Source organism: Rhinolophus ferrumequinum, chromosome 20, assembly GCF_004115265.2.
Source record: "Rhinolophus ferrumequinum isolate MPI-CBG mRhiFer1 chromosome 20, mRhiFer1_v1.p, whole genome shotgun sequence".
NCBI lineage: Eukaryota > Metazoa > Chordata > Mammalia > Chiroptera > Rhinolophidae > Rhinolophus > Rhinolophus ferrumequinum.
Genome location: NC_046303.1, coordinates 182,727 through 195,873, shown reverse-complemented (window position 1 = coordinate 195,873; position 13,147 = coordinate 182,727). Strand labels below are relative to the sequence as shown.

The window sequence follows — 13,147 nt, the reverse complement described above, 5'->3', positions numbered from 1 at the left end:
ATTTCAGATCCCGCTGCTGCCTGTACATCCCTCCTCCCGGAGTCACAGACAACCCCTGACCTTCTCACTGTCTCCATGGTTTGCCTTTTCCAGAATGTCACACAGGTGGAACCATACAGCATGCAGCTGTTCCAGACTAGCTTTTGTCACTTACTTATATGCATTTAAGGTTCCTCTGTGTCTTTTCATGGCTGAGAGCTCATTTCTTTTTATCACTGAATAATGTTCCATTGTCTGGATGGACAGTTTATCCACCCACCCACTGAAGGACGTCTCAGTTGCTCCAAGTTTTGGCAATGGTGAATAAAGCTGCTGTGCTTACAAGTGGCACATTTTGATGGGGACACGTTTTCAGCTCCTTTGGGTAAATACCAAGGAGCACGATTGCTGGGTCGATGAACGATTACAGTGAGCTTAGTTTTGTAAGAAACCGCTACGCCGTCTTCCGAAATGGCCGCACCACCTGCACCCACCAGCCCTGAGTGGGAGCTGCTGGTGCCCACGTCCTCCCGGCAGGTGGTGTCGTCAGCATCTGGATTTTGGCCAGTCTAATGGGTGAGCAGTGGTACCTCGTTGCTGCTTTAATTCATTTCCGTGGTGACATGTACTGTGGAGCATCTTTTCATTGCTTATGGTCTTTAGCCCATTTTAAATTGGGTTTTTTATTTTCTTATTGTGAATTTTAATGGTTCTTTTTGTATTCTGGATACAAGTCCACTAGTAGATGTGTGTTTTGCAGACATTTTCTCCCATCTGTGGCTTGTCTTCTGGTTCTCTTACCCCATCTTCACGGAGCGGAAGTTTTTGTTCTAATGAAGCCCAGCTTATCAATTATTCTGTGGATCCTGCCTTTGGTGTTGTATCAGAAAAAGTCACTGCCGAAACTCAAGGTTACCTAGCGTTCCTCCTAGGTGTTTTGTAGGTCTTTTTAGTTTTTGTTTTACATTTAGAGCTGTGACCTGTTTTGAGTTGATTTTTGCGAAAGATGTAAGGTCTGTGTCTACATTATTTTTTTTTTTTCATCTAGATGTCCAGTAGTTCCTGTACTGCCTTTGTTTGGGCAGCTATAGCCAAAATGCCATAAACAAGGCAGTTTATAAACAACAGACATTTATTTCTCACAGTTCCAGAGGTTGGAAGGCCAAGGTCAACGCTCTGGCAGATTCAGTGTCTGATGAGCCCGCTTCCTGGATGGAGGTCTTTTCCCTGTGTCCTCGCCTGGTGGAAGGGGCAGAGAGATCTCTTGGGGTCTCTTTAAATAGGCATTAGTCCCATTAATGAGGGCTCTGTCCCCACAACCTCATCACATCCCAAAGGCCCCACCTCTTAATACCATCACCTTGGTGGTTAGGATTCCAACTTAGGAACTTTGGGGGACACACACATTTAGTCCATAGCAAGCACCGTTTGTTGAAAAGACCATCTTTGCTCCATTGACTTGCCTCTGCTCCTTTGTCAAAGGTCAGTTGACTGTACTTGTGGGGTCTGTTCCTGGGTCTCTATTCTGTCCCACTGATCTGTTTGTCTGTTTCGTCACCAGCACCACACTGTCTTGATCATCACAGCTTCATAGTCAGTCTTGACGTCGGGCAGTGTCAGCCCCCGACTTCGTTCTTCTCCTATATTGTGTTGGCTCTTCTGGGTCTTTTGCCTCCACACCAACTTTAGAATTAGTTTGTCGATAGTCGCACAGTAACCTCCTGGAATTTTGATTGAGATGACATTGAATCTGTAGATAAGTTGGGAAAAACTGACATTTTGACCATATTGAGTCTTCCTGTCCATGAACATGGAATATCTGTCCATTTATTTAGTTTTGATTTTGTTCATCAGAGTTTTCCCCATATAGGTCTTGTGCATATTTTGTTACCTAAGTATTTCATTGTTGCTGCTAATATAAATGGTGTGTTTTTAAGTTCCAGTTCCACTGGTTCATTGCTGGTTTATAGGAAAGTGGTTGACTTTCGTGTATTAATCTTGTATTCTGCAACCTTGCTGTCATAGCTCATTAGTTCCAGGAGTTCTTGTTGTTGATGATTCTTTGGGACTTTCTACATAGATAATCATATCATTTGCGAAGAAAGACACTTGTATTTCTTGCTTCCTGATCTGTGTACTTTTTCTTTTCTAATACCATCAGCTAGGACTTCCAGTGTGATGTGGTGAGAGGGGAAATCCTTGCCTTGTTCTGACCTTAGAAGAAAAGCATCTACTTTCTCACCAAAAGTGTGATGTTGGTTGAAGGTGTCTTTGTAGATGTTTGCTGGGGACTGAATTGCGTCCCCCCACAATGTAAGGTTGAAGGCTTACCTGCCACAGGGACTGTGTTTGGTGATAGGCTCTTCAGGACGTAATTAAGGTTAAATGAGCTCATGAGTGTGGGGCCTGATCTGATAGGATTAGTGTCCTTATAGCAAGAGCTACCAGAGGTCACTGCTCTGTCCCCACGTACCCCCACTGAAGAAAGGCCAGGTCAGCACGTAGTGAGATGGTGGCCACCAAGTCAAGAGAAGAGAGCTCACGTGAGGAACCACCCTGCCGGACTGTGGTGTCGGACATCCTGCCTCCAGAACAGTGAGAAAATCCATTTCTGTTGCTTAAGCCCCAGGCCGTGATGTTTTGTTACAACAGCCAGAGCTGAGTAACACCGGGCTCTTTATCAACTTGGGAACGTTCCCCTCCATTCCTAGTTGACTGAAGGTTTTTGTCATGAATGGGTTTGGATTTTGTCAAAAGGTTTTTTTGCATCTTTTGATATGATCGTATGGTTTTCTTTTAAGTCAGTTGATGTGACGATCACGTGAATTGGATTTCAAATGTCAAGCCGGGCGGCCTTGCTCACCTGTGCATATTGACGTCCATATCCCATGAAGGTGCACAGTGTATTTTGTCAGAAGCCTCATTTGGGCACAAATCACCCCACGCTGCTTGCCTGGTTCCATCTGCTCCCAGTGTTGTCAGAAATGTAAAGAAAACATCTCTGAAATTACATTCTTGGCTTGTCTGGGAGGACAGTTGCAGGACCTCACAGCACATGTGATTAGGGGAGGCGTCCCGGAGGGGAGGGCTGTCTGGGGGGGCTCGGGTGTCCTGTTCAAAGGGGCGGAGAGACGAGGACGCTCTGCCGGTGTTTCCTCTGTCTGAGATGCGCCCACAGGACTCCCCGGCAGTGGCTGCTGTCGTGTGTGGGTGGGTGGGTGTCCTCAGGGGGCCTGTGGACGTCCCGTGGGTGAGCCGTCTCTGTCCCGCCCTCTCCACGTGGTTCTTTGCTGAAGGATTCAGTCTCTCAGAGGACGTCTGTTGCTGTCTCCAGTGGGTCACATGGGGTTTCAGAGGGACATCCGTACTGAGGCCTTAGACGAGAAGGCCCTTGGCCCTAATGAGACTTTTTAGAATAGAGATTTTGTGGTCAGATAACTAGGGAGAGGCTGTGCCTCGTGCTCCCTATTTGGAAATTTATGGCACAGATGACTGTATGAAAGGCCCTGAGAAATCCCGCAGTAAAGAAGGAAGGACAGAGGAAAGGAAGACAGTTTCACTTTCTGGTTCCCAAACTTGCCCACAGAACCCCTTCGCACCTAACATCTGTTACTATTCTGTGGAACTAATACTTCAGGAACATCGTTTGGGAAAAGAGTGCTGCTCCTTAAGGCACAGCTGGGGGTCAGCATGTGTTGTGGGTCAAAACTCGTGGGATGGAATCCCAACCCCAGGACCTCAGGATGGGAGCTGATCTGGAAAGAGGGTAGCTACAGACGTAATTAGTCAGGATGAGGTTTAGGGCGGGCCTCATTGAGTGTGGCTGTGTCCTTACAAAAAGGGCATTTGGGCAGAGACAGGGAGAACGCAATGTGAGAGTGAAGGCAAAGACGGGGTACTGCTTCTAGACGCCAGGGAACATCGAGGGATGCTGGCAAAGCCCCAGAAGCTGGAGAGAGGCCTGGAACAGATTCTCCCTTGTGACCTCAGAAGAAACCAGCCCTGCCAGCACCTTGATGTTGGTTCTCTGGCCTCCAGAGCTGGGAGATGATCATGTCTCTTATTTAAGCCACTCGGCCTGTGGGGCTTTGCTACAGTGGCCCCAGGACACTAGCATAGCGCAGGCTCAGAGGTTGGGGTTGGGGGCTGCCGGGGTCCCCAGGGAGGACCTGGGAATGGCCAGGGTGGGATGCTAGGCAGTGGTGAGAGCAGGCACCCACCGCTGATGGCGTCAGTTGTAAGTCACCCAGCAATTGTGCCTTTGGAATGAAAGTCTATGGAAAGAGCTGAGCTCACAGCGGCCGTTTCTGAGAAGGGCAACTGGAAACACCCCCGATACCTGCCATCGAGGAAGCACTCAGCCAGCCATGGAAGGATGCTTTCTGCGTGAAGTGCTGTTAAATGCGAAAGATGACACACAAAGACACAAAGCAGGATTTGCACGTGGATGGGGAGTGCCAGGTGCTGGCAAAGACGGCAGGAACCTGGGTGCTCACCAATGGAATTAAAGGTTCTCTGGTGCTGTCTCTAGTTGGGCCATCTCAGACCCTGTTTCTGGAACCCAGGCTGTTTGGGGACATGGTCCCCTGAGCTCCTGTGCCACCATCCGTCCGTGGGTGATGGGCAGCTGTCCCTCCCTGGGACCTGTGGCTCCCACCAGCACAGCCGCCCACCATCAGGGCAGCACGCTCTCCTTCCCTGTGCATGGACGGCCCCCGATTGTTCAGCAGTCAAGTGTGTCCGCCACTGAGCTGCAGGGGCAGCTGGCAGCCCAAGTGGGGTTGGAGACGTTGGAGGTGCGACCACAGAAGAAGGAGCTCCCTCGGTCACGCCTGTCAGGACCTTCCCGGTGCAGCATGTCCCACGCAGAAGCCGGCAGCCCCAGTCCCAGGTGCAGGGTCCTGAGAGCAGTGTCACACTTGCTGGCCGCTGCCCCCTGTAGGCGGTGCCTGGCTGTGCAAAGGGGAGTGGGGTGGGAGCCTCACCACACCAGCCTGTGGGTGGGCCAGTCACCGCCTCACTGGCTGCTCCACACTGAGGTGTGCTGTTGGCGCTGCCTGGCCCTGCATCCCCACAGCGATGAGATTCAGTCCCCAAACGCTGCCTGTGACAGGAGGGCGAGGCCCGCAGGTGACCCTGTGACAGGAGGTATGCAGGTGCCCACAGGCAGACTGGGGGTGGGGGTGGGGGTAGCTCTTTCTAGAACTTTCCGTTAGGCCAGGCAGCAGGACAAGCAGAAGCCTTAGGGGGGCTTCTGAGGGTGCTCACCCACCCCTGGCAGGAGCTGGCCTGCGTCCAAGACCAGGGCCTGTCCACCCCGGGCTTCCCGTGAGCCCATTGCTGAGCGTGTCTGCCAGATGCCGGCGCTGTGCCTCCCCCATCCTCATTCCCTCCAGCATCTGGCTCTGCCCTCGTCACCCACACTTACCCGGCTCCCCAGCCCCGGAGGAGAATGCAAGATCTGCCGTGGAGCAGTGGGCAGCCCGGGGTAGGTGTCTGCAGAGCCATCCGGCCAGGCTCTGAGTCGGCTTATTTATGCGCACGCAGCCGCAGCCAGCCCACTGCCACTGACTCCTTTACTCACCCGTCTGGGTCCCTCCTCGTTCCGCTCCGGGCACTAGCGCACTTTTGGGGCCTCTTGGAGCCGTGCACTGCACCTGCCATGCTGTAAGTTCCCCATAAATGGGCAGGCTGGACCTTCCAGCTGAGGATCAGACGAGCCCTGAGGTCGCATTCTGGCCCCAGAAGACCTGACCATCCAGCGACGCCTGTGGAGCCCGTGCTAGGATATCCCAGGCATTTGGGGGCCGGAGCGTGACAGATGGCACCCCAGACCCATAAATGTGGTCCTCTCCACTGTGCTGGGGGTGGGGGGTACAGACCAGACCAAACTCTGAACCGGAGTAGCACAAAACGTGTGGCCTCCGCTCACTACAGTCTCACCAAAGTTCCAAGCTCATGTGTGAAAAGTACCATCTTTTCTTTATGTTTTCACTTCAATAAAATAGAGTATTTTGAGAACGTAGCCCATGTGCCTAGTGAGAAAACCACACAGGGCAGAGGAGGTGTGTTGGATAGAGTGCGCCCCCATGTTCAGCCCCAGCCGGCCGCTGCGCGTTCCCCACTGACTCTGGAAAAGGGAAGACACAGCTCTAAGAACAACCATTGATCTTAACGCCCTGGGTCGTTAAGAAAATGTTGAATGACATTTAGTGCAACGTATCTTTTTTCCAAGGAAGTGACTAGTACATTTTACTGAACTTCTGTCTCCAAACAGTATTATAGCAAGAAAGTGTTTCCTACTTAAGACGCTGACTGCTTTTCTGTCACCCCGAGCCCTGAGTGTCTCGGCTGTGCGGGCAGCTGGAGGCTGTGTCCTGATGGGACCTCTGGGGACAGAAGACAGAGCAGGGGCGTGTGCTCAGCTGAGCAGCCCCTGCGCCCTCGCCCAGCTTCCTGGCTAGACTAAGACCCTCCTGAGATATTTCCTGTTCTGGCCTCGTCTTGCGTGTGCTGGGTCTGATGTTCTTGGAAATGATCTGAAATCAAATGACACCCATGCCCTGCGCCCTGTCCCTCCTCTTGGGGGTCAGTGCTTGTGAGCAAGGCCTGGGCAGTGGTACCCCACTCTCGTGTCTTTCCTTCTCTTGGCCCTGGAGTGGGGGCATAACCCTCCGGCTGCTCCCTCGGAAGCTCTGGCTATGGGACTTGCAGTGTCCACTCTGAGGGGCAGTGGAGGTGGGGGTGGGTGGACCCACTGTTTTGGCTTTGCAGCCCCTCCGTCCCTGCCCCCTCCCACTGCCTTCAGTGATTCGCTGGGTCTCCTGGGCCTGGCACCAGGGGGCATACTCAGAGGCTGCGCTCAGGCCCTCGGTCCAGCTGACCCACAGGGACACAGGGCCAGTGGTCTCGCTGGAGCAAGCGCACCAAGGAGGTGGAGGGCAGGGCCTGGCAGGAGCGTGCTGTGCGGCCTCAGAGCTCTGCTTGTGCTGTGGGAGGGCCAGTCGGGCTGGTGCTGAGCGGGGCGGCCGAGCTGTTTGGGGAGGGCCCTGTCCTCCCTCAGGCCTCTGCCCAGGGCCTGCCGTGCACAGCGACTTAATGAGCTCTCTCTCTGTCCCCATTTGACCCCCAGGGGGGCTTTCTCTGTGGTCCGACGCTGTGTCAAGCTTTGCACCGGCCATGAGTACGCAGCCAAGATCATCAACACCAAGAAGCTGTCAGCCAGAGGTAGGGGGGCTGTGCACAGTGGGCGGGGTGGGGCGGCACCCAGGGCGCAGGGTTGTGGCTGCCCTGGGACCTGAATGTGGCAGGAGAGACAGGGACCCCCTCTCAGAGCTGGGGTCGCAGCTTTGCACTAATTTGGGAGCCTCCCTGGGGTTGGGGGGACAGAGGCCTAGTGGCCAGATCCTGCCGTCTGTCAGTAGCCTGTGGACCGGAGGGCTTTGGGTGACAGGTGACACTGCAGGGTTTTCTCACTCAGCCCCATGCTGTGTGGGAGGCTCGTGGGCCTGCAGGGGGAGCAGGTGCTGGCCTGAGGGGGGCCTGGGCACGTGTGGGGACGGAGCGGGAGGGACATGGGGCAGGGCACGTGAGTGAGTGACGGTGACACGTGGTGGAAGTGCTGTCCTGAGCGGGGGACAGCAGAGGGGCGTAGGGGCCGGGATTTGGGAGGCGGTGGGGCAGGGTCCCCAGGGTGGGTGCGGAGGGTGGGCCATCTCAGCGAGGAGCCAGTGCTGTGGGGGTTCCATGTGTCCTCTGTGCCCAGGGCTCGGCAGGAGTGGCCAAGCTAAGCCCCTGGCCTGGTGAGGTCCTGTGCCCCCGGTGCCCGTGAGCTAATTGAGAGGCCTGGTGCAGGCATCCGGACCCCTCCCTCATCAGTGCTGGGAACATGTCTGTCTGTGGGAGGTCTGAGGTCTGCAGTTACAGCACAGCGACCCCACCCAGCAACTCACTGAGCTGTGTGCCGGCACCTGCTGTGTAGCCAGCAGGCCTCAGGCTGAGTTTCCAGGGGCCACACTCCTGTACCAGCCCAGGTCGAGGGCTGCTGGTGCTGTGGCAGGGTCAGTCCTCGTCCTCCTGCTGCTTCCTCCTGTGTATATGACATTTCGGGTGCTGTGGGGCCTGTGGGCTGGGCTGGGCTGCCCGTGTGACCCCCAGGCCAGTCTCTGGGGCCTGGACTCCACCAGCCCTGGGGCATGTGCTGACCCAGGATCGCTCACTGAAGCCCACTGTGTACAGCAGTGCCACCAGCGGCTGTTCCCTGACAGTGGGTGGCCCGCACTGGTGGGACAGGTATTAGATGTTTTGGGGGGGGAGGGTGCGTGCACACATATGGCATCAGGAGGAACTTTCCGTCTCATTCCGTAGGCTTGTGCCAGGCCCCAGGAGGAGACAGCCCACCCTCCCAGTTGCCCAGGTGCCCAGGTCAGTGAGGGAGCCCCTCACTCATCCAGCCCCTCCCACGTCAACGTGGTGGGGAGCAAGCACTCCAACCCCGAGTGCAGTGGGAGCCCAGGGGAGGGTCTTGAAGGATGAATAGGAGTTCATAGACGTGAAGCAGGAACCACCTGGGTACGTTTCTGCGGAATCACACCCCACTTACACCCCTATGTGTTCTACCAGTTGGGGCAGTCAGAGCAGTGGACGTCTGAAGTTGCAGGCGTGTTCCCTGTCACCACCTGTCCTTCCTTCTGCCCCCGAGCAACCACCTGCCCGCTGCCTCTGAGTCCTGAGGACACCACACGAAGGTGCGGTGCACACCTGGGGCTCTGCCCAGCCCTGTTCCAGCCTGTTTCCTTGCTGGGCACAGCCTGGGCCACTCTGGAGTAGAAGCCAGCACCCTGAGGTCTCCATGCTGTCCAGCCCTGTGAGGTCTTTGGCATTTTGTTTTCCTGCTTACTTCCTTGTTACAGAAAGTCTCACATGTCCCTAAATACGAGAAAAATGACAGAATGAGCCCCCCACCCAGCTTCAACAGTTATCATCCTGCCCCCATCCCACCCCATATCTTGCAGGGGATCCCAGACCACCTGTCACTTCGCCCAGGCTGTTCAGCATGTTTCTCTAACAGAAAAGGTTCCAAAAACAATCCGTCGCCCCGCCTCAACAGTGTCCTGGGGGCCTCCCAACCCTTCCCCCTTTCCTAGCCTAGGTGGCAGCAGGAGGGCGAGGGGAGGGTCTGCGAACCCCACCTGTCAGCCCTGTGCTGAGCGTGGGCCAGGGATGGGCAGCCTGCCTGGTGGCTTTGGTCTCGTCACCACACAGCCCTGACTCTGCCCTGCTGGGTGGCCTTGTTACTTAGCACCCTGTGCCTTGGTTTCCCCAGCAGTCACATAGGGATGAAGCTATGTGAGGGGCGCTGTGAGGTGCGAGATGCTGCCCGAGACTGCCCCCCCACCTGGCTCCCAGTCCCAGGTCAGGACTCTGGCCTGCCCAGCCTGCAATGCCCAGGATCCCGCCTCCAGGAACTGGCTAGGGTCCCCCACCTAGCTTGGAAACCCCCAGGCCCTGAAGGCATTTCTCCACTGCTCCTTGTGACCACACGCAGCCTGGCAGTTGACTCTACAGCTCCCCAGCTCGAGCCCAGAGCCTGTGGCGGCTGCCCCTCCGTAAACATCTTCTGGAGCTGAGAAAGTAAAACCTGTTCTTAGCTGGCCCTGCCCCCCCACTTCCCCACCCACCCCAGGACTTGGCCTCTTCCTGTTCTTCACACCCCAGGCCCCTGGACATGCTTGTCCCCAACTTTGTATCTGCTGAGCTCCTGCTGATGACACGGCCTCAGAGGGGTCTCCCGGCCTCCAGTGGGAATCTGCAAGCCCAGCACCCGGTCTCTCCAGCAGACCCCCAGGCCATGCGGGCGCGGACTTCATCTGTGTCGTTCACACTGGGTCTCCCACACCTGCCCAGGGCCTGGCAGGTGCTGAGCTCTCCATAAATGCTTTCAGAAGATGAGTGTGGTGCGCAGGTGCAGTCTGTGCTGGAGGCAGGTTAGTGTCCCAGGTGTGAGGCCCAGTGGGCAGTGGGAGGAGGGCGTCTGGGAGGGGGTTTGCTGCCAGGAGGCCCCTGGTCTCTGGACACCTGGGCATCAGGGAGACCCACCTTCAGGAGCGTTTCTGTGGTTAAGGTGCCGGGGGCTCATGAAGCAGGAGGGGGGGCCTGGAACTTCCCGCTCCTCCCTGAGGCCTGGCAGTCACCTGCAGCCTGCACCTGTCCCACGGGGTCAGACATAGTTCCAGCAGAGAACGTGTCCTGAGCCAGGGCTCCCAGCCTGGCTGCCTCTGGGGCATGCACCAGACCAGCTGCTTCCCCAGGAAGCCATTTCAGAGGCCTGCCCCAGCTATGTCCTGGGAGATGGGGACCAGGGTGCTGGGTGCCCTCAATAGAGGGAGAGTGGGGAAGTGGCCTCCCTCCAGCGGCCAGAGGGGACGCTGTCCCCGCCACACCTTCTTTTGCACCCATTACTTGAATCCAGTACAACTGGAGGAGACTCACCCCAGCAGGGAGCTGTGGTCTACCCACCCCCAGGCCGAGGAGACAGCCTTGGTCCTTCCAGGCTTTGGATGGTCGGGCAGTGGCCAGAGGAGCACACACGAGTAGCACCAGGGACAGAAAACTGCCTGCCCCGTCACTGGCAGCTCTTGGTCCGAGAGGACACTGCCCATCATCTCCAGCTTGTGCCAGAGGCTGTGCGAGTGAGATTTTTAAATTTTAATAATTAAGTAGAGGATTGTGAGACATTCAGAATCTGCGAATGTACTGAATAATTAGAGATTATTAAACCACTGTTCACAAAAGCAGAGGAAAATTAACTGGGATAAGATTTCTGGGCGCCTGGGTCTGCCAAGCATTTCTTGTTCTCGCTGCCCACCCCCAGCTCATTGTTGGCACTAAGCAGCTGTTTGGAGGCGATTTCTTGCCTCTGTGAGCTGGGTCAGTGCTCACTGGCTGAGTGCCCAGAAAGCAGGTGTCACACAAGGGACCCACAGCCAGTGGCCGCACATGGGGGGCCTGCAGGGGACCTGGGACCCGACCCTCACAGCCTCACGTCTTCACGTTGCTTCTCAGGGACCCCCACGCCCGCAGACGTCCACAGCCCGGGAAACCAAGTTCCACAGAAACAGAGACGCTCAGCCACAGTCCCAGGGCAGAGCCTGGGCCTCAGGCCCCGGACCTGACTCAGCTGGGGAGGGCTGAGGGTCCGTCAGGTGTGGGGCTGACCTGGGGGCTGGGGGGCAGTCCCCACAGATGGGGGTGACCTTACAGTGCAGGCTGACCTCACGGGTGTGGAGACTGAGAGGGCCGGTGAGAGGATCTGGGAGGGTCCCACCCCCCAAGGCTGATGCCCAGCTCACCCCAAGCCCCCTTCCTGGGCCACGCCCTCCCCAGGGCCTGTGTGGTCCTTTCTGCCTGGGGGGGACGGCGGCACCCCTGCCTGAAGTCGTGATGGGACGGAGCTTCGTGCCACCTCTGGGGTCGGGCTGAGCCTGCCCCCTCCGACACCTGCCGGGTTTGCGCAGCGGAAGGGGCACCACTGCTTCCTGTCGGCCCACGACCCACAGCCCGCTCCGGAGGAAAGCGCCGGGAATCGCGCTGTATTGCGGGGCGGCTGAGCATGCGCGGTGGGCACCTTTCCCCGCCCCTCCCCGCCCCTCCCCTCCTCCCCTGCTCAGAACCCCTTCCCACCTCGACCCCCCCCACTTCTACTCTCCCCTCCTCTGCTCAGAACCACCCCCTCCTCTCCTCTCCCCAGCTGGGGGACACCTCCCAATTCCCTCCTCCCCTCCCCTCCCCTTCTCTGACACCCCCTCCCCATCTGGGCACCCCATCTCCTCCACTCCTTGGCGCCTTCCGGGCAGCTCCTAGCACCCCGTGGGCGAATCCAGGCTTCAGTATAAACACGCACCAACATCAGATAAGCAATAATTTTTTAGAAAATGTCCCAGACCCCCAACCAAATTTTTATCGTCCCTGCCCTCAAGTCAGGGCTCCAGGGGACCCTGCGCAGTGGGAGGGGTCTCCCTAGGGACTTGGAGGTGTGAGGGCGTGTGGGCCCCTAATCCTAACCCAATGCCAGGGTCAGCCTTTCATGGATGCGACCCCTCTCAGATTCTGTTGCCAGCAGTTCGGTTTATGAGGAGTTGGGGAGTGCTCTCTGTGCAGGTGGGGAGGGAGTAAGAAGGGGAGCTGGGGGCCTGGGGCGGGACCCCCATTCCCATCCCAGGGAGAGGAGGGGGGCACCTTGCCAGATTTAGCAGCTAAATTGGAAGTTCAGAGAGACAATGAAAAAGATTTGAATACAAATATGTCCCAAACTGCAAAAGACACACTCATATTAGTAAATTATTTGTCGTTCAGGTGAATTTGGGACATACTTATACCAAAAAAATTCTTGTTGCTTGTCTGAAATTCCAATTAACCGGACGATTTGTGTTTTATCATGTTTCTAAGCAATTCATCCACCAGGTGCATGAGGACGACGCTGGGGGCAAGGGAGGTGACTTTGCAGTGACCGAGGGTGGGTGCCTGTCCCCAGAGGGGGATGTGCTCAGCTTGCTTGAACAGTTCCTTGCTAGGGAGAACTGAGGCCACCACTTGGGGACAGGCGGGCAGTGTACCTGGCTTGCCTGGTGAGCAGGGACGTCATCCTGGAGCCCACAGCTAGGCCACTGGAGGCACATCTTACAGAACCTCTATTACAGGACTGACATCACTAGATGCCACCAAGCTGAGCTGTGCCTGTGTTGGGCGATGCTCTGAGCCTGTAGAGGGGCTGGGAAGGCCTGTGTTCCCTTAGAGGACCACCTGAATGGCCACGGACCCCATGGAGAGAAGGCTCTGGGGACCCAGCTGCCACGTGGCCTGTGGTGGTCCAGCTGGTCCCCATGTACCTGGCAAGTAGCCCAGAGGGCTCAGCACCAGGCGTGGCAAGGGGCAGGGCGCCGGCGACCTCACTGTGTGCCTGGCGGCTGGTCAGTGCCCCTCCGCCCCCCTGAGCCCTTTCTTTGTTCCAGCGAAGTGGAGAAAGGACAGACGTCTTGCGGGTGGTGTAGGGCCAGGTGACACAGGAGCTGTGATCGCTCTTGTCTTTTGAAGCAAAACACACGTAGGAGCGTTTGCATCATTGGCATCAATGCTGGTGCCCAGCCAGGGGCTGCAGTGTGATTGGACG

The 13,147-nt window shown here is 56.6% G+C and overlaps 1 protein-coding gene and 1 long non-coding RNA gene across 14 annotated transcripts in view; both read left to right on the top strand.

Annotated features, from left to right (window-relative positions):
- CAMK2B (calcium/calmodulin dependent protein kinase II beta) overlaps positions 1-13,147 on the top strand; it is a 68,330-nt gene that overhangs the window by 15,357 nt on the left and 39,826 nt on the right. For all 13 annotated transcript variants that reach the window (XM_033088345.1, XM_033088341.1, XM_033088354.1 and 10 more), the window contains exon 2: positions 7,112-7,206. In XM_033088345.1, coding sequence (XP_032944236.1) covers positions 7,112-7,206 — 95 coding nt within the window. The remainder of the gene's footprint in view (positions 1-7,111; positions 7,207-13,147) is intronic.
- LOC117012279 (uncharacterized) lies at positions 8,107-8,736 on the top strand. The gene is made up of 3 exons (XR_004421149.1): positions 8,107-8,271; positions 8,347-8,403; positions 8,602-8,736. It is a non-coding gene; the product is annotated as an uncharacterized LOC117012279 (long non-coding RNA).